Source organism: Alligator mississippiensis, chromosome 4, assembly GCF_030867095.1.
Source record: "Alligator mississippiensis isolate rAllMis1 chromosome 4, rAllMis1, whole genome shotgun sequence".
Classification (NCBI taxonomy): Eukaryota; Metazoa; Chordata; order Crocodylia; family Alligatoridae; genus Alligator; species Alligator mississippiensis.
The window spans coordinates 122,304,450-122,325,474 of NC_081827.1; the positions used below are offsets into that span (position 1 = coordinate 122,304,450).

General features: G+C 41.0%; 1 protein-coding gene across 1 annotated transcript in view; it reads left to right on the plus strand.

Annotated features, from left to right (window-relative positions):
- Positions 1–21,025, plus strand: part of PIK3C2G (phosphatidylinositol-4-phosphate 3-kinase catalytic subunit type 2 gamma) — a 372,292-nt gene that overhangs the window by 257,467 nt on the left and 93,800 nt on the right. The window contains 2 exon segments of the mRNA XM_059726204.1: positions 13,732–13,888; positions 18,570–18,679. Of these exon segments, the coding sequence (XP_059582187.1) occupies positions 13,732–13,888; positions 18,570–18,679 (267 nt within the window).

The window sequence follows — 21,025 nt, forward strand, 5'->3', positions numbered from 1 at the left end:
CTTCTGATGCACTGTTTTTGAATAGGCCTCTTAAAACTCTGGTACATTTTTACTGTACTATGCAGCACATTTTAAACCTTTCCCCAAGTCTGGTATTTTAGAGGTCATTAGTATTGTGTTATCCTGGAGGAAGCCACACTCTTAGAATATTGAAACGGTTTGTATAAACATTACTGTTTCCAGCTTACCTGTCTCCCTCACCTCCTAAATTAACCTCCCTATATATTTAATCAGGCGTGGTTGGTAAAAAAAAAAATAAAAAATGAAAAACAAAAACAAACTCCTTGCAACCTGCAAAATTAGATGCTCTTAGAAAGCAATTATTTATAGTATCCGGTACTCGACATTTTCAAAAAGGATGCCACAAGTAAGCTATTTAAATCTATATTAAAACATTCAAATATGCTACTGCTTGTTGCTCAGCTGCTCTGAAACACAGACTGATTACTTGGGTGCCTGTCAGTTGTCAAATGTGGATGTAGATTGGGAGACATAAAGTTGCACAACATCATCAATACAGAGTATCAGGATATTATACAGAAGGAAATGGGTACCCTTGATTGAATTATAGAAATGGGTTAAACATTTAATAGACCAAAATGTAAAGTCATGCAATCAGACACTAATGACAAGGATTTCTGCTAAGTATTATTCATGGGTTAGGAATAACAGAGAAAGTAAGCTTATTAGTCAATTAGAAGATGATTATGAAATACCAATGTGATGCAACCCAATCAGACCAGAGGGATAGGGATGTATCAGTGTCATTGTATAAGGCACTAGTGAGATCTTATTTGGAATATTGCATGCAGTTCTTGTCGTCCATTTTCAAGAAAGATGCCTTCAAACTCTGTGCAGAGAAGGGCTATTAGAATGATAATTAAAATAGAAAATTCAATCTTATGAAAGTATGACTTCTTTAGTTTACCACCTGAAGGCTAAGAGGATGATTGTTGTCTATAAAGACATCAGAAAGGTAACAATGAGGGAAAAAAACTATTTAAGCTAAAGGACAATGTTGGCAGAAGAACAAATGACTAGAAACTGTCCATGAATACATTTAGGTTGGAAATTAGAGGAAGGGGCTCCTGACCATAAAATCAGTGATATTCTGGAACAGCTTTCCAATATGAACAGTGAGGGTAGAAAACCTTACTACACTTAAGGTGGAGCTAGATCAATTTATGAAAGGGATTATGTTGTACAGCTCTCTGGGATAGCAGAAGTCCTTTATAGTCTTATATTCCTGTGTCTTGTGATGGATGTTGTAGGAAGGGAATTAGAATCAAAGACAGATTTCACTTGTATGGGAATTTTTTTTTCTTCTCTTCTGATTTCTGTATTTCCAGAAATGGTAGAAATGATGGAAAATTACCAATATGGAACCAAATTATTTGGCATTCGGGTCAAGTGGCTTTTTTTCTGGACACTACTTAAGAGTGCATGAGAACAACCAGTTGTATTCTGAGGGACCAGTTGCTGCAGTTCCTCCATACATAGCACTTAATTGTCTTCAAGGGCGTTTCAGTGGCAGCTCTGTGTGTCAAAGCCTCTCTACTTCCTATTGCAATTGTAACCCAAGCGTACCGGAGTCTGTACCCCACTTTCTAGTAGAAGGGGATGGCCAGCAGGGCGTACGTACTGGAGATGGAAACTGCAGCTTGCTTGCAGCTTCCCCTTCTCTGGTGTCTCAGGACACCATATCTTAACTATATACATGGTTTATTCAAATCCAGAATAAAAGGGGAGAGGATAGAATAAACTAGAAGGGTGATAAAGATAAATATTTACATATAATATATTTAAGTCAACAAATAACAGAACAGGTAAGTATAGCAGTCCCCAAGAACCACGAGAGAAACCTTGCCCACAGATCCTCAGAGGGTAAGGATGTCCCAGCAATTGATGGGTAAGCACCCCCAAAATGCAAAGCACAATAAGCAGTTAATAAACTGTCCAGAATAGACAACATAACAAGCAATTAATAAACACTCCAAAATATAAGATACAGCAAGCAATTAATAAACGTTCCAAAATGTAAGGCATGGTAATCCCAAATACCTCTGTCCTCTAAAGGAGTCTCTCTCTCTCTCTAGTCTAAATCCCCTCTGATGGGGCTATCCACTGTGTTCCTCCCTGGTGGGAAACCCCTTGCCCGAGAACTCGTGCTTCCCGGGGAATAGGGGTCCAGCAAGGGTTCCCGGTGTTTTGTCCCCACCTAGGCAAGTGGCTTCTGCAGCGGGTACTCTGTCTCAGTCCCCGCATGGGGTGCCTGGCTCGTTCACATGCCCGGATGGCTCAGCCTTCTCAGCAGGTAGCAGGCCTGGGCTGTCTCGTGCATGCCCAGAGCTGGGGCTCCGGTTCAGGCCCACTGCACTGCAGGGCCTGCACTGCCAATGGGCCCTCACGCCCAGCAGTGGGGAACTGCCCCCTGCTCCCTCCAAGGGCCCTCAACCTGAAAATGACTCACCATTTGGTGGCATCTGCATCTGTGCCGGCCTCATGCCAGGGTTGGAGCCTCAAGCGGCTCCCCAGGTTCTAGTCCCTCTTGGGCCCTCTGTGGAATGATGCCTGCACCACCCAGCCTCGTGCTGGGGTTGGAGATGCAAGCTGCCTCAAGCAGCTCCCAAGGTCCTGGTCCCTCTCAGACCCTCTGTGCAGCAGTGCCTGCACTGGCTTGCCACAGTCTTTCACGGCGAGAGGTGGGGGACGTGGCTGCCTACCACTTCCATCTGACGGCAGAGTCTTCTGGCTCTTCAGGGCAACTGGAAGCGCCCCCTGGGTAGCTCTTCCTCAGCTCTCCCTGAGCCCTGGCTGCTTCTTTGTTTACCATCCCTCATCTCCCCCGCGTGCTGTGCATGCAGCGCCTTAAATACCCTTTTGGGGCTCCGCCCCAAGATTGAAGACTGGCCAATTGGAGGGAGGTGGAGCACAGTCTTCAATTCAGTCCACTCCTCGTCTCGCCCTGAAATAGGGGTGGAGTGGACTACTCCCACAGCTCCTCCCCTGCTGGTTTCTGATTGGTGGGTTTGCCCCACCAATCACTTTGGCAATTCTCTAAGCCCGAGGAACCCAGCAACGATAGGCAAGCCCACCACACAATAAATAAATAAAATGTTAAAGAAACAGAATTCAGGGGAAATCTCTCTGGAGAAATAAATTCTGGTATGGTGGCAAACTGCTCAAAATTTGCTCACTCGTTTGTCACTTTTATTGCATTTTAATATATTGTAATTGCTGTTTGGCAACTGGGATACAGACTGTCATTTTGTTTAGACATATAAGGAGATATATCAGTCCTGGATGATTTGAGGAATAGAAGTCTCAGCAAGGTGCTTTTTTTATTTATTTCACAAGCAGTTGGCAGTTTTGTACAACCATTTGTGAGCTTGTTTTAGTAAGCAGAAGACTCAATTAAATGTAGGTTTTCAGTATAAGCCAAAGACAATGTTACTCGGAACTGCACCCTTTCAAATCAGTGGTAACATTGCTGTTGAATTCAGAAGGAGTGGGAGCAGGATTTTGGCCAAGAACGTACCAGAACAAAATGCTCAGTCTACTTGTTTGGTGCTGTGATAATTTATGCAAAGTATTGAGAAACATGTAGTTTATTGAATAGAGTTGCTCTTACCTTAGTTATTGAATCATAGACTTTCAACATGTACTCAAAAAGTAAACATCATCCATATTAAATAGCAAAAAGACTTTGCCTTGACTTAATCTGTGATGTGTGTAGTCACCCACAGGACCCTTCAAAGACCAAACACCCAGGTTGTATAGCTCAGCAGCAGTGGTATGAATTAAAAAAACAAGCTGATGTAGAAAGTCTCCAAAGAAGCTTTGCTTTACATTGTCCTCATCCTTTCTGGTATTCTGCAATGAATATTTTGATTTTATTGATAAACTGAAAATCATTTTATCTTGGAATCTGAAGTTTAGGTCAGTGCATTAATAATTGTGAAACAAGCAGCATAGCAATTCTGTAGTTACAAAATGATAGAACTTTTAGATGATGCTTCTTATTTTGCAACTCACAACTGGTATCCCCTAGTCACAACGTTCAAATATGTTTTTATGCCACCTATTATACCCAGTACAGGAGACTTATCATCTTTCATAGGATGTTTTTTGGATAGGAATGATCCTGCCTCAGGCAGGGGATTGCACTAGATGACCTCTGGAGGTCCCTACCAGCCCTACTTCTCTGTTATTCTGTGGTCACCAATCTCTTGTTTTTCTCCATAAAAATAATTGCAAAAATAGTAAGTAATCTAGCTCCCCTAGAGCAGGACTGCCCCACTCTTGCACAGCTTTTTGTCCATCTTTCAAGTGGTTGCTTAAGATTAGCTTTACTGTACATTTACAGTATTGTTTCTGTACTGTATGCTAAGCATGTCTTTGCTAATATTCCATATATTTTGATGTAGTTACCCGTACACACATATAATTACTGTGATTAGAAATCTTTTCCAAACCTATAAAAAGAAGCCCCCATGATTACAAAGTAATGCACAGCTGGTTTGTTATTTCATTTTATCTCAAGAAGTTTTCAGGGGTTGTTTCACAAGAGATGTCAGCACTCCAACACTCCCTGAAACCTTTACTACTCTTAGTTACATTTGTGTTCTGGTCAGTCCTCCTGAGTACTACCATTCATTCATGACTCAGCCTGGGTGACTGGAAAAAATTTTGTGTGCATATGTGGGTGGATGGATATAGAAACAGATTTTAAACAACAAAAAGGGCTGTTCTGTATGGCTTTTCATTCACTTTGTTCTGTGTCCATTTGCACTGTTTTTAAAATCTGTTTAATCTGTTGTTGCCATGCATCTCATTACAACTGTTTTAGGACTAAAGCAAACTTTCCACTGCCAACACAATGGGAAGTTTAGATTGGATCGAGGGAAAAGGTCACTTACTGTTGATTTTCCTCATGGCCTGCAGTTACTAAATAAGGAAGTCAAGATATCTTTCTCACTAGCTATGTCCCATACCGTGGGATTCATAACAGGGAAAGTTTGGAATCTTTGTTGACCTCATAAATTCATCATCAGCTTATTTCAGATGTTCCATGGGACTTAGTAAATGTGAGGGATCCTAGTCTCTAGCCTAGAGTAAGGTCCCAGGAAACTTTCCCATCACATCCCCAAATTCCTTTTTTTTTGTTGTTTTTTGCTTTTGCATGCTGATTTATTCATTTACTTCAAGTTTCTTTCCTTCCTCCCATGACACCATCCAAATATTCTTAACCTCCAAAGGGACAATAAAAAGTATTCCCATGAAAATCTGGACGCTCCAAAGCAATACTGAGTAAAATTCATAACTAAATTTGCTTTTTCTTGAATTAGTTTAATAAGCCTCATGTCACAGTTGCAGTAAAGTATAATCACTTAGGGCCCAAAACTGAAAAAAAACCCTCTCTTCTCAGTGAGTGCCTTACAATATTCCTTGAAATATTTTCATTATATCCCCAACTGAGTTTCAACTTCCAATGAAGAAAAGAGGCCTGATAATACAGTCTTATTGAGTGAAGCTGGAGCTGCTTGTAAGCAGTACAGCCATAACCTAGACCAAGTTAAACCAGTTCTTCTCATAGAGACTGTTTTGCTAAAATCTTACATCTCTAGATGGTATGCAGTTGCCATACTGTTATACTTATGGCTTACTTTTTTGGGAATCACCATGCAGGAAGCAGGCTTTTGGTCTCTCAAAATAGTGGCATAGTAAAGACCAGATCTCTTACTTATGTTCCCCTGAAAATGCAACAAACTATAAGTGAGCACCCTGCATATCTGGGCCAAATCTTTATTAAGCCCATGTAACCCCACTGATTTGATTGAAGTCAAAGAAGAAATTGCAATCTATTTTACTTCCTATTGCATATATAGACATGCATTAGTGATGTTGACTCTTTGCTCTTTGGGTGCCTTATGGATGTAATGTTCTGTATCAATTAGCTGTGATCTGGATGCAAAAATGACAGCTGCATATTTTGGGACCTGGATATATTGCTATATGCAGTGTTTCATATTCAGACCTTTAAAGGTAACTGCATGTGAACACATTCTTTAATCAAATTATATCCAAATAGCTTGTATGTAGGAACCTACTGAATTTGCAATTGCAAGATTTTCACAGAAACTGCTCATTGTGACAGGCTCTGCAAAAAAATGCGGGCTCTGCGATTTTGGCAGGCTTGCAAAAAACAAACTTTACCAGAAAGCAGAGAGTCTTGGAGCACAGTGGAAGCGGGGGGGAGGGCAGGGTGCGGGGCAGGGTAGAGTGGGGCTGCTCATGACTCACTGCTTGCTAGTAAGTTTTGGGGCAGGGGGGGTTGCCTACATCTTTGTCTACATCTTTTCTGTAGTGGGGGCCCCAACACTGGACACAATACTCCAGATGTGGCCTCACTAGTGCTGAATAGAGGGAAAGAATCACATCCCTCAATCTGCTGGCAACAATCTTAATAAGGCAGCCCAGCATGCTGTTGGCTTTCTTCACAACAAGGGTGCACTGTTGGCCCATATTCAGCTTATTGTCCACTGTAACCTCAGGCCGTTTTCTGCAGAGCTGCTGCTTAGCCCGTCAGTTCCTATCCTGTACTAGTGCATAGGATTGCTCCATCCTAAGTGCAGGACTTTGCACTTCTCCTTATTGAACCTCATGAAATTTCTTTTGGTCCAATCCTCCATTTTGTCAAGGTCTCTCTGACTCCCAGCCCTAACCTCCAGCATGTCTACTACTTTCCCCCGCGCAGTGTCATCTACAAACTTGCTGAGGGTGCACTCAATCCCATCTTCCAGGTCATCGATGAAGATATTGAACAAAACTGGCCCCAGGACTGGCCCCTGGGGTACTCCACATGATACCAGCTGCCATCTAGACATTGAGTCATTTAGTACTCCCTCAGCCCGATGATCCAGTCACTTTTCTATCCACCTTACAATCCGTTCATCCAGTCCATACTTCCTGAGCTTGCCTGCAAGAATGTTATGGGAGACCATGTCAAAAGCCTTGCTAAAAATTAAAGTATACCATATCCAATGGTCTCCCCCCATTTCCAGAGCCAGTCATTTCATCACAGAAATCAATGAGGCATGACTTGCTCTTAGTGAACCCATGCTGCCTTCTAATGACCTTCTTCTCCAGCTGCTTAGAAATGGATTCATTGAGGATCTGCTCCATGATTTTTTCAGGGACTTTGGTGAGGATGACTGGTCTGTAGTGCTCCAAATCCTCCTTCTTCCCTTTCTTAAAGATATTCCTAGGTCTTCAATTGAAGTGCTAATTTTCAGAATGAATGTTACTTTGTAATAGATTTCAACCAGTGTACATCAATGAAGAAAGGGCAGGGGGCACATCCTGTTCCATTTATTAGGCATTTAAGTGGCACTTTGGAGTCTAAGTGGACTCCTATTCAACCCCAATTGAGTCCCTGAAAAATCTATAAATGTGTTCACTTTTGTAACATGCCTTTGTCTTAGGTTAAAGACTAAAAGTCACTACAAAAGACTACCTACCCAACAGTTGCCTGTTGGATTTGCAGGGACTTGAGTGGGTGAGAGAGATGTGGATCTCAACAGCACTCTGAGGATCACCACAAAAGCTGCATAGACATGCCATAAAGAAGCCAGTTCTGTTTGTTCTGGTTGTAGATGTGCATGTGCCTGAGGGGAGTCAGAGGGCTGTTTATACTTTGCTGTTCTGTGGTAATTTTTCTTCTTCCTGTCTTCATATTCTAAAGTAGTTTTTTAAAAGCTGCATGCAGAGGGGAGACCCTTGCATGAGCATACAGAAATTCACTCCTGTGTATATTTTTTTTCTAAAATATCATACTGTGTGTTTGAAAAGCTCCTCTTACTGAAACTTAGTTTTTCACATTACAATTAATTTTTTTCCATTTTAGTCATTCTCATTTCCTGCACTATGCTATATTACTTTTCTATCATATTGTAGTTGTTTTTTAATTGCATGGTGCTCTCATAATGAGCCTCTGGCTTGACTAAATATTGCTGCTATGGAGTTTCACTATCCAGCTGGTTTCAGAGGTAACCATGGAAGAGAGACTGTGATGTCACGAAAGCTTAAGTAAAGCCAGGCTTAAATGCTCCAAGAAAAATAAATTTTCTACATCATATTTTCCAGAAGAATACTGAAGGACAGGTCTACCACCTCAGGAGAAAGACTTAAAGGAAAATGAGAAATTTAAGAACCTTGTAAAACTATTTCAAATCTCCCTGCAATATAAGCAAAGCTGTAAATAACACAGGCACTGACAGCTACACATTCAAACAAAATCTTTAACAACCACAGCAACAAAGAATTGGCTACTGTTTATAGACACCCTGCCATATGGAAGTTGTCCTGTGGCCCAGCCCAATACAATTTTACACACTACTCATCTTCCATGAAAATAACAGTTATTTCCAATTTCAGCTCAAATAACCATGAGGTTGATTTAATGTGCAAGATTTCAACATGCTCTGAATGAGCAGTATTTCCATGCTGGACTTCATGCTTTGATATTGATGCGTACCAGTTTGAGCATTCAGATGCAGGTGTTGGACATCACAGAACATAGGGGTCATTTAGACTCAAAGGTTTGGTTTGGCAATTAGAGAGAGAAAGAGATGTTCCAACTGCAAAACAGAGATCAGGATTTGATTTTCAAATACTGTCACAATCCCAGAGATTTCAAAGCCGGGTTTGGGGTTGAACCCATCTCTAGGGTTAAGTGAAAATGATCAGTTTGGCAGACTTTTTGGCTCTGTGACTCCTTCCTATGCTGACTTCCATGAATGTTATATGGTTCAAATTGCCTTAAATAATGATCAGGGGTCTGCTTTGTGGTAAATGTCTGTAAAGTAATTCTTCTGAGCAGCAGGTGTTTTGAGAGAAGCTGAACGGTGGATTAAGGATGGGACTGGGAAAACACTGCCTTTTGTAATCAGCAGTAGATATAGTTTTGTAATATTTGATTGAGAGAGATACAGCTGCAAACCACATAATAAGAGGCAACAGTTGCACAATCAATTCTTTACTTAAATAATAAAAGCTTGCTAAGAAGAAGATGTTACAGGTTCACTTCACCCTGGTGTAAACTAAAATTCTAGGAGTTATTTCATCATTGTACTTGGCCTTTTGACTTAAACTTTAGGAAACTAAATTGTTTGCACAGCTGATGCCAGTTTTACAAGGAGGGAAGGTAGTAGGCTTTAAACGGGGGTATCCAGGGCTATTGGAAGGCAAAGCAGGTTCTGAAGCGCGTCTGAGGTGAGCTTCCAAACCACAACACTTGGACCATGTGTAGCTCATTCTTCCTTTTACTGTAGGAGAACAAGAAAATCGTATTTGTTGGAACAGGAGATTTGCAGAGAAGGCATTCAGGTTTCTTATGAGAGGAATTAGCCAGTGCAACGGGATCAGACTACACCTACTGGAGTATTGTAGTTTCAGTACTGTTGATGCAATGTTAAAGCTCTAAGCATGCACAGTAGTAGTCAGTTTGAGAACCTTCTAAAATGAGTGAATTCAGGAACTCATGACCTACTTAGACATGATGAGCATGTGCAGATATGAGTGTGAAACTGGTGGGAAGACCAAGAGAGATTTCTGAGGTAAAGGTAAGAGACAGCTTTGAGTGACAGAAATCAGAAGTTATAGAAGTACACTGCGGAGGGGCTCCTGGGTGCTCTGTGAGAGTGACTAGACCACCCCAGAACTGAGTTTGTATGTATTTTGAGAGAGCAACTTTGGATCCATGTGTGGTACCTTTGCAGATCTGTGTGCTTGCTTAGCTCCTGTGAGAGTAGTCAGACTACTCCAGGATCAGCAAAACCCTCCTAGCCATCATGGATGTTACCAGCCTATATACCAACATCCCATACCAGGATGGCATCCAAGCCTGCCTTACATATCTACAAGAGCAAGATTACAACTCAGAGTACAGACCCAAAGATATTACTGACCATATACACTTCATCCTCATACACAACAATTTCACTTTTAATAACCAACACTTCCTCCAGACCATGGGCACAGCTATGGACACCAAAATAGCCCCACAATAACCAACCTTTTTATGAGTCACCTGGAAAAAGAATTCATCAAGAACTGCACCATCAAACCCTTGCTGTACTTAAGATATATCGATGACATCTTCATCATTTGTACTGAAAACCTGCAATCTCTGACTGAGTTCCATCAGAAATTCAACAATCACCATCCGTCCATCTGACTATCTCTTGAATACTCCAGCACCAACATCTCCTTTTTAGACATGCTGATCAGCATCCATACTGGCAAAATACAGACCTTGTTATACCTGCACAGAACCAGCAGTCGCCCTAAACACACCAGAAAAGCTGTGATATACAGCCAAGCCCTCAGATACCACCAAATTTGCACCTCACCAATCTTAAAAAGGCTTTCACCCAACAAGGATACTCCTCCAGAGAGATAGATCGCACATTTGAAAGAGCCACCCAGATACCACGGGAGGAATTGCTATAGTACAGATGAAAAACCCCCATGAATCGCACGCCGCTGGTTATGACATATCACCCCTCCCTCAAACCCATATGGAAAATCCTCAAACAATTGCAACCTATACTAAAAAGAGACCTTATTCTTAAAGAGATCTTCCCAGAGCCACCCATCCTAGCCTTCAAACAAGCACCAAACCTTGCTAACCTCATCACCAAAGCAAACTTCCTCAGGCCCAGAACACACTGAATGGATCCAGACCATGCCATGACAAGAAATACAAAACCTGCCAACACATCTCCACCACCCCCACTATTACTACACCCCACAACAGAGCCATCAACATTCCTGGATCTCACAGCTGCATCTCCAGAAATGTAATATACCTCATCCAATGCACCAAATGCCCTGATGGAAAATACGTAGGAGAGGCCAAACAACAACTGCACACCAGAATGAATGCACACTGGAAATCTATCAAAGACGAGAATACCCAACTACCGGTGGGGGCACAGTTCACTCTCTCTCCAGTCTCTCAGTTGTAATCCTGAAAGGAAACTTAAAAAATACTTCTCAGAGACAAGCCTAAGAACTTCACTTCATCAACCTCCTGGGTACTAAAAATCATGGACTAAATTGTGCGTCATTGATGCCTGCACAGTTGGATGGGTAAAAAATTGGCTGATGGTGCGCACCCAGAGAGTAGTGGTGGACAGGTTGTACTCAACCTGATGAGATGTGAGCAGTGGGGTACCCCAGGGCTCAGTCCTCAGGCCCGCACTGTTTAACATCTTCATCAGCGAGTTGGACAAGGGGGTGGAAAGCACGCTGTCCAAGTTTGCTGATGACACTAAGATGTGGGGTGAGGTAGACACACTTGAAGGAAGAGATAGGCTGCAACTAGATTTAGACAGACTACAAAAGTGGGCAGACGAGAATAGGATGGGATCCAACATAGACAAATTCAGGGTGCTGCACCTTGGGAGAAGGAATCCACAGCATACATACAGGCTGGAGAGTTCCCTTCTTGAAAGCACAGAGGTGGAAAGGGATCTCATAGTCATTATTGACTCCAAGATGAACATGAGCCACCAATGCCAGACCGCAGCCAGCAAGGCCACCCATACCTTGTCATGTATCCAAAGGTGCATCTCAAGCCAGTCCAGAGAAGTGATACTCCCCCTCTATGCGACTTTGGTCAGGCCACAGTTGGAGTACTGCGTCCAGTACTGGGTGCCGCACTTCAAAAGGGATGTGGCCAGCCTGGAGAGGGTTCAGAGGAGGGGCACCCGCTTGGTGAGAGGGCAGCAGGACAGGCCCTACGAGGAGAGACTGAGGGACCTGAACCTGTTCAGCCTCAGCAAGAGGAGGCCGAGGGGGGACCTGGTGGCTGTCTACAAGCTCATCAGGGGAGATCAACAGCAAATAGATAGAGCCCTTTTCTCCCCAGCACCACCTGGGGTGACAAGGAACAATGGTCATAAACTGATGGAGAATAGGTTTAGGTTAGAGATCAGAAGGCAATATTTTACAGCTAGGGTGGCCAAGATCTGGAACCAACTTCCCAGGGAAGTGGTCCTCGCCCGTACCTTGGGCAAATTCAAGAGGAGGTTGGATGATCACCTGTCTGGGTTCTTGTGAACCCAGCATTCATTCCTGCCTGTGGCAGGGGGTCAGGCTAGATGATCTGTTCAGGTCCCTCCTGACTCTAGCTACTATGAAATATAGACATTGCATTTATGACGCATTATAACCTGCTTAACACCTGACTCCCCAGGTACCTCTCCACTATTCATCCCCCTTTCCCCCCCCCCACCGAGCCTGTCTCACCCACTGACTCCTCAATTTACATCTTCATTGACTGCCTATCTTGTATGCATACCAGCCCAGCCTCTAGCTGCTTTATTTTTCATTCCATCCAGGAAGAGCACACAGCAAATGCAGAAACTTCCTCAGCCTGATGAAGGGTTTTTAAACCTGAAAGCTTGCTTAAATTTTTTTTCCATCTATTTAAGTTGGTCTAATAAAAGATATCAGATTCACCCAAAGAACCTTGTCTGCCTATGTCCTTAGACCAACATGGCTATAACCTACACCCCTGTGTTGTATTAATACTTTTAATTTGATTGTCATTTTTCCTAATCCACTGAGATAACCAAGTTGGGCATTCTAACCAGCATTGCTGGTCAACTTGCTAATCTCACCCTTTGACTCTTCATGCCCCTTTTCAGGGCCTGAGGCAAGTGAAAAATAATTCCTATTGAAATTTGGTTCTCAACTGTATGGGAGTTATTTTTCCTAGAGATGGGCTTGAAATCTAGAATTGATATCTGAACATGAAGCCTCCTCACTAATATTCGGATTCTGGGTGTTGGCTCCAGCTTGTATATAATGAAAAGTGTTAAACCCAACCCACTGCATACATCTCCTTAGTTGATAAGTCTCTGTTCTGTTTACTTTTATTTGTATCTGCACTTAGAATAAAATCCTGCATTAGCTCTGGGTGTGCTACAGTACAGTGTGTTAAGCTATACTAAAGTATCAAATGATAGGTTTGTTAGCAAAACTCTGAGTCATTTTCTCCTGCAGTACCATAACGTAGCCACAAAAAACATATGTTATTGAAAAGGGGAAAAAAGCAAGCCAAGGAGACCAAGGTCTACTTTCAGCTTACACCAGTGTGAACTCACTGCAACTGTACAGAGGTAGTAGAGTTTTTCTGGGTTTATTTTGGTGAAGCTGAGATCAGAACCAGCCTTTCCCAAAAGTGTACTGAAGGGAAAAAAAGAAATGAATTGCATGCTAGTTCAGTTCTGATTTTGTTTTAAATGTATTTCCTTCCCAGTAGGGAGTTATGTTTGGATCCCAGTCTATTCAAGTATGGCATTTAAATATTTTAATGCCAGGTGAGAATATGCTTCAAGACATTTATGCTCAGGCAGGGAGTACGGAAATTAAAGCAACAAGAGTTTAAAAGGAGATTCTTCTTCAGTTGTTGGCCTCACCAGTTTGCTGCATAACAGTTTTTACTAAGATGATTTCACTGTGAGATCTGTTTCTGCCACAATTAGTCAGTGTCACTGAGTGCAGCAATGAAGTCATCTGCACATAGAGAACAGGAGAAAAAGAAATAATGAGGAACGGAATAGCAGAAAACCAAATATGAGTTGTGAGTTAAAATAATTAACTCTTACATTATTTTTCCTTTTTTGACATTTGTCTTTGTATTTTGTTTTTTTCCCCAAGGGACCGAGCTCCTTTCATCTTTACTTCAGAGATGGAGTATTTCATCACAAAAGGTGGGAAAAGCCCTCAGCGCTTCCAAGAATTTGTGGAGCTTTGTTGTCGAGCTTATAATACAGTCAGGAAGCACAGTCAGTTGCTCTTGAACCTGTTGGAGATGGTAAGAAAGTCAAGGGTGAAACCAAACAACAATCTCCCTTATTGGCTTTTTTCTACTATAAAACAGTGACTTGGAGTGGTGTCAAATATTTTCCAGGAGCACTTCTCCTTTTTGTAAATGTCAGTGACTTCAGTCAGAGTGCCACTTTGTACAGGAAAGGTTTTTCTGCCTACACTTGTGTGTGAAAGCTAATTAATTTCTGTACAAACATGAAGCTTCAATATTTTCTTTCCAAAAAAAACAGCTCTTTTGCAAAATTACAATCAGGTGTGGGACAACCTAAATTACAAGGCCTTAATTTGTGAATTTCACCCAGTCCTATTTTCAGCTCTTCCAGCAGACATTTGCAAACTCTGTTCACAAGATCTCCATCATTTAAAAAATGTTACAGTATCAGTTGTTGAGGCTGCAAGACATTACATCTTTTGGTCCTGCCACAGCAGTGTTTTGGGATCTATTGTTATAGAGTTCAACAGCATTTTGTTGCAAGGGTAAATACAATATGGCAAGAATGCTACGTGTAGTGAGAATGGCTGGAGAAAAAATATTCAGCCCAAGGAAATGTTAATCTTCAATGATACTTAACAGGATTTTTTAAAAATATTTTGCTACTGAAGCTCTACCACTCGTTCTCTGCTTAGCTTTAAGCAGATCCATAACTTCTTTTGTGCTTTTATTTTCACACCCACCCAATGGCAATATTAATACCTCCCTACCTCATGGTGTGATGCGATTGGTTAATTAATTAATTCAATGTTTATGAAACAGTTTCAGCTTCATGGATACAAAGACCAAACATCTGGACTGTGCACTGGTGCAGCTCTACACTCATTGCTACAGCTTTGGGCCCTTGCATCATCAGCATCCTTCAAGCACACAGGAGAGGAGGGATGATGGCTGAAATCCTTGCCCTATGCCTGTCTTGCCTGGCCTAAAGAATTGTACAGGAGTGCCAAATCTACCTCTCTAAACACTTTTTGAGGTGCAGCGAAATGTAATTTTCACTTTCACAAAGCATAGTGTAATGGACCTGGCTGAACACTGGTACAGCCAGGAGGTGCCCTGTTTTTAGTGGAATGTCTCAAGGAGAGCACCTGGGCACCTGTACTCAAGGACCTCAACTGGTTATTTATGAGCTTCTCAATAGAAATTTCAGGTTTAACCCATAAACTCCTAAATTGCTTGATGCCAGCCATTCCCAGTGGGGTAGCCTCTTTTCCACTGATGCCCTGAAACTCCTGCAGTCAGCAGAGGTGATAACACAAAATCCCCTTTGATGTAATAGAAAGGAGATGCTGGGAAAGGGTTCTCTCAAAGGACTCTGGAATGGCTCTTACCCTTGGTTCACTATGGCTAGGATTTTGAGGGATCCATTTGTGTTTTCTGGCCTTTGAAGAGTGGTAGGACAGTGGTAGAACAGGCTAACATATAGGAATATATAAATATTTCACTCTGAACTGCAGCTTGGTAGAGGATAATCTGATTGTATTATATTTTGCAATTGCAAATAGCAGGCAGGATGCTCAGTGCTTATGGATGAATGCTTTTTAAACAGATAAAACAAATCAAGAGACAGTAAAATAAACAACAGAAGATTGGTGAGGCCCTGGTTCTTCTCAGGAAAGCTTGGAGTGAGAATTTGACTCTGCATATCACACAAGGAAGTAGTCAGAACTAAACAAATCAAAGAGGGATATAGATAAGGGAAATATATAAAAAAAAAAACCTAAATAAGCTCTAAGAAAGTTTCTCTTTGAGTTCACTTAAGTGCAAAAAACAGATGATTCAGGAAAAGGGAAGATAAACTAATTTCCTTCTATTTATTTTCTATTGAAATAATTTGCATTTCCACAATTCAGATTATTGTGATGCTGAAAACAGGCTTTTTCATATCTATATAAAGTCCATATAAGTTGGGTTTTAAAAGAAAAATCCAATCTATAACTACACAATAATCGTTACAATAGGGCTTCTGAATGTTGTCTGCTTTGAATGGTTGGTAACTCTTTGTGGTTTCCAGCAAACTGTGCTTATGAACCACAAGTTGCTTTTTGGGCCAGTATGGAGCTAATGCTTTGTTCTTGGTGGTGAGAGGTATGTTTCCAGATATCAACAGCCCCAGCATTTGCTCTTGGGAGTGAGGAAAGAAATAATCCATGAAGTTCCCATAGTTCTCAAAAGCAGAAACATCTGTGGGAAGCCCAAGAGATTTGCAGGCAGAGTTCAGCTACATAAAAGGCTGTAGTTCATCAGCTTTGCCCTCATTAAAGAATCAATGTGAACTATTATAGAGGGCTTCCAGAGGGACACGAGCACCATTCAACTAGTTAGAAAAAATGTAAAATCCATTCCAAATCTTACAGGTTTGTCAGATAGAAAATTGTATTTCGGGTCTCTCTGTAGCAGGGGTTGGGGAGAGTAGTTCATTCAATCCTGACAAATTAGCTCTGTGCCAAAATGTGAGTGAAAAACAGGCAGACAGGAGTCACTACTGAAATCCAGGATACATCGGACCCAATTTGTAGCAGACCCAGCAATCTCACTATTCCTTTGGATAAGTCATTTCAGTTTCCTGTGCTTCAGAAATGCTGTCTGTAAAATAGATGTAATGAAACTTGCTCATGCTGGTAAAGCACTGAGATTTAAGCATGAAAAGTCATGGTATCAGTGACCAGTATTATTCATTGCTACATTCAGAGATGAGCCTAGCCTGTATCTAAATAGCCCTAAAAAAAGTGGCATTTCAAGTCATCCCTCATAGCTGTACTTCTATTTCTCTTTCACTCTGATAAAATTCAAACACCGCCAGTCTTTTTGGAATTAGACATCCAGGTCTGAATTATATGATTGAGGACCATTTCTAGTTATGAGCAGACAGTCAAAATGCCAATAACCATTAAATATCATCCCCCCCATACCAGCTAGGTGTCCGTGTATATGTATGCCTGCTTTTCCAAGTGGTTGCCTCAAGTTTTATCTGATCAGCATTCAGCATTTCTAGCCATGGTGATGGGAATCCTTCATCTACCCCTAAACAAGAGGGGAGAAAATATATATATAGCAAGAGCAGTGGAGTCTGCAGGATGTTCTTTGAAGACCAAGCAGCTGGAAGGTTAGCAAACAGGACAGCATAGAAAAGCCACTCCACCAAGAGCTTTCCACAGCACTTGCTCCACTTTCCTAAATTTGCTGAGTATGGACTCATTCCCATTCTGCGTATTTCTGCTGAGGTAGCTAATGATACTGTAGGAAACCTGGATTCTGTTTGTATTCCTGGCATTAGTTTAGTATGGCATTGGACAAGTTGCTTTACTTGCCTGTTCCTCTCTTTCCCCATTTGTAAAATGGTGATAACCTTCTTTTGCAGTGCTTGGACACTTGTGGATAAGCACGGGTGTGTGTGTATAAATGCAGAAGGTGATCATTGCTCCTGTTCTCTCTGTACTCATCAAACTCCTCCAAGATCAGGTCAAGATTGTCCTGAAAACTGTTGAAATTTACCTTGAAACTATTAAAATTGTTCTGTCCCTTCTGCTTTCTGTTAACCAGACCCACATAAACAGTGTTCAAGCTGTCAGAGCCCTAGTGTTGCTGTAGACAAGGTCCTAGGTATTAAGCATCATATTATCCGTAAGGAGAAAAGAACCCAAAATAACAAAGCATTGACTCAAAAATATAGACAAGGTGAAAAGAATTAAAGAAAATGAACATGCCTCCTCCTCCAATTTAAGTACTCCTTTGCACAAAAAAGAAAATCTTAAACTAAAAGTAATGTTTCTCTTTTATTTGCTGGTAGTTTAATCCTTTGAGATCAATGGGCTTTTCAGTTTGTACTGGAAATAAATATAATTTCAGAAAGAACAGAGCCCAAGTAGTGATTATAAAGTCACTTCTGTATTCTTCATGAGCAATGGGTGGGAAAGATTTTCTCTCCATTATACAAAAAGTAACAGTGCTCTGTGGTGGTAGCACAAAGCTTTGAACCTAATTAGAAAGATTCCTCTCCCCCTTTCCCCACCCTTTTTTGACATTTATCATGACTAGAGGTAGCTGTGCCAGTCATATTGGATATTTCTGGTAGTGCACTTCTTACTTCAATCCAACCCTCATCTCAATGTAACCTAAAAGGTTAAAGGGATACTGCATGTTCAAACATATGTATTTTAAAAAACATCATATTTCCATGCCCTTGAACTAATGTAACCCAAAGAGATCCTCAAAAAAACAACTTTTTGTTACAGAAGTATATAGGATTAGGGAAGGTTTCCATTCTGGACTGGTGTTTGGGCAGGTCTTACAGGGGAGGAAAATTTTGTTGTCAGATCGGTGATTATTTACCACTGAGCTTGGTCTCCATGGCCTGGCCTGGAGTTCCCTTTGCCACCTTGGGAAGACCAAAGTAGCTTTGAGGAAAGGGGGAAATTGCTAGAGACTGGAGGCCATATCCATGTGAAGATGCCCCTCTTGTGTTGCCTCAGTGTGAGGTTGTGAACACCACAATGCATTCACCTCATCAGTGATCCAGGGGTCCAGTCTTACAGAGCACCATTCAAATGAGGAGAGGTTTGCATTTTATAAAAAGGAGAGAGTATTTTCCCCATAAATCCATACTTTTCTCAGTTAAACTCATTTCATTTAGGATTTTCAATGCATTTATTGGACTGATCCTATGTATTTATAGATGCTGCATGCAGGATTGCCTGAACTGAACAGCATCCAGGATCTCAAGTATGTGCATGATAACCTTCGTCCACAGGACTCAGACCTCCAAGCCACAAGCTACTTTACCAGGTACGAAACAGAAAAGTTTCCAGAAAGTATGACTGCACTATCAAATGAAAAAAAACCCAACCATACATTCATACAATTTTACTGTTGTTAGTTCTCTCTTAATTGTGTTAACCAACTGAAAGCAGTGCAGTTATACAACAGGTTAACTTGTCTTCATACAACATTACAAAGCCTTCCTTGTGCGTGTTACTGATAGTGCCATGGAATTAGAATGCAAAAAGTCTTGTGCATTTCTAATATAGTTTCCATTATTTATGCTGCTTGCCGTTTTTTTCTCAACTGGCACAGTGTAACTACACTGGTTTATTTATATTCAGCTTCAATCTCTGGCTCTAATGCATTGGCTCAGTGCTGTGAGGCTTGGTTTGCAAACACTGCAGGTAAATGAATCTACTCATATGAAGCTCTTGCATTTTCATTTTCCTCAGTTTATATTGAGTTTTGTAGACTCCTGCCAAAAATCATGAGGGGCATTGCCCTAGTTGATTGAATATAATAGACTTCAGATTCAGGAGACCTAGGTTCTACTTGGTGTCAAGTGACTTCAGACAAGCTTCTTCCCTTCATTGATCTTTAGCTTCTTGTTTGTAAAATGTGGGTAATGATACAGAGCCGTATGAATAAAGAAAGTTGCATGAGAGCTAGTTAAAAATAAAAGGTTGTAGCCTTGATTAAAATTGGGATAATATAATAATATTTTTCTAACAGATTTTTGGATCCAGCTTGGGGTGGCCTATATAAAACAACTCGGGTATTTTCGGTCCTGTTCTTTGTGGATATGTGTCTGCGTCATAGGATTCCTCATCACAGTTGCTTTCTTTTTAAAAGTCTCAGAGATAGGCCAACCACAAATAGGATGGAAAATGAATGTTCCTCTCAAGACCTGAGGCATGATAAGGCAAATGCTTTCTGTAACTGCTTGTACTGTATCTGCTTTGGGGAGAGAAGCCTCCAAAGCTATTTGCAAGCACCTTTCAACAAACCTGACACAGGGCAATTGAGTTAATTTCACTAACTCTTCCTATGAGCTCTGGAGATTCTGATCTACATCTGCAATTTAGCACTAATTTCAATTGTGTTGCTGAGATGTCTGTGATCCACTGGAAGTCTTGGACTAGTTTGGTTAGAGATCCAGAGCCTGTGAGACAGACCCTTGTTTAAAGCAGAGGATAGGAGCTACAAAATGAAATTATTCCTGTATTATTTTAGAACACAGCAGATTACCGCTTTCCTGTTTCTAATCCTTAGATTTTCCTACTATTCATTAGGTATTTTGATTATAGTTGTAATTTCTGCATTGCCCTTACATTAAATACTTTCAAGCCCTCCTCCACTTCTTTCCCTGCACTCTTCAACACTTTATATTACTATATTGGGGCCTGATATTTATTCTTAATACTGCAGTGCACAAGTCCTGGTTAATATTAATGATTTTGATAGTTGCATCCAGCAGGGAATAGATCTCTTAATGGTCTCCCTAGAATATAATCATGTTTCATTTATCTAGAAACAAAGGTTTGATTGTAACTTATTGTCCAACAAGATCATAAAACCCTGGAGAAACATTGAGTATTGCTAAAGCATGCATTTTCCTCTTTGAATGTGAATGATGTCTGTTTGCACTGGCTTTGTCTGCAACTCTAAGAAAATGCTCTTCTATCAGCTTAAAAAAAAGATTCACAGAGGGTGCATCTACATGTCGCTGTAGCAATGCACTACAGTGACGTAGCAATCATGTAAGTCTACATGTGATCAGCAGCTACTTCGCACTACTTTGGCAAAGTATCGGCAAAATCTAACCATGCGCTGTGCACACAGCATATTACAGGCAGTTACTGTGCCGTGTTTTAGCACTTCCAAAAGGAAATACTAAAGCATGACGCTGTAGCAATGTCACTATATGGCAATATGTAGACACACCCAGAATCAAGTTAATTCATCATCTGTGTTTATCCCTATTTTATTATCCAGCCATCTTTTAACTTGTACTAGTAGGCATGTATTAACTAACCTATTGATAAATTTTAATGTGGACAGGATATACAGCTCTTCTGCTAGTCTTGTTTAAACATAAGGCAGCCTTATCCTATCTGTTGATGTCCTTCTGAGATCTATGATGATGATCTGCCCAGAATGTCCATTATTCTATTGCCTATGAGAGCAAGCAGCATAATGGTGTTATGTCAGTCCTACGCTTCTCTTTTGGCCACCAAATTTTTCCCTCACCCTTCTATAGAAAGTCAGAATGAGAGTGATAATCCAACCTACTCTTGTCTAGTGTATATAGTTTTCTAGAACTACATCTTGTTCTTCTGAGATGTACATAATCATAATATTTTGAGATAC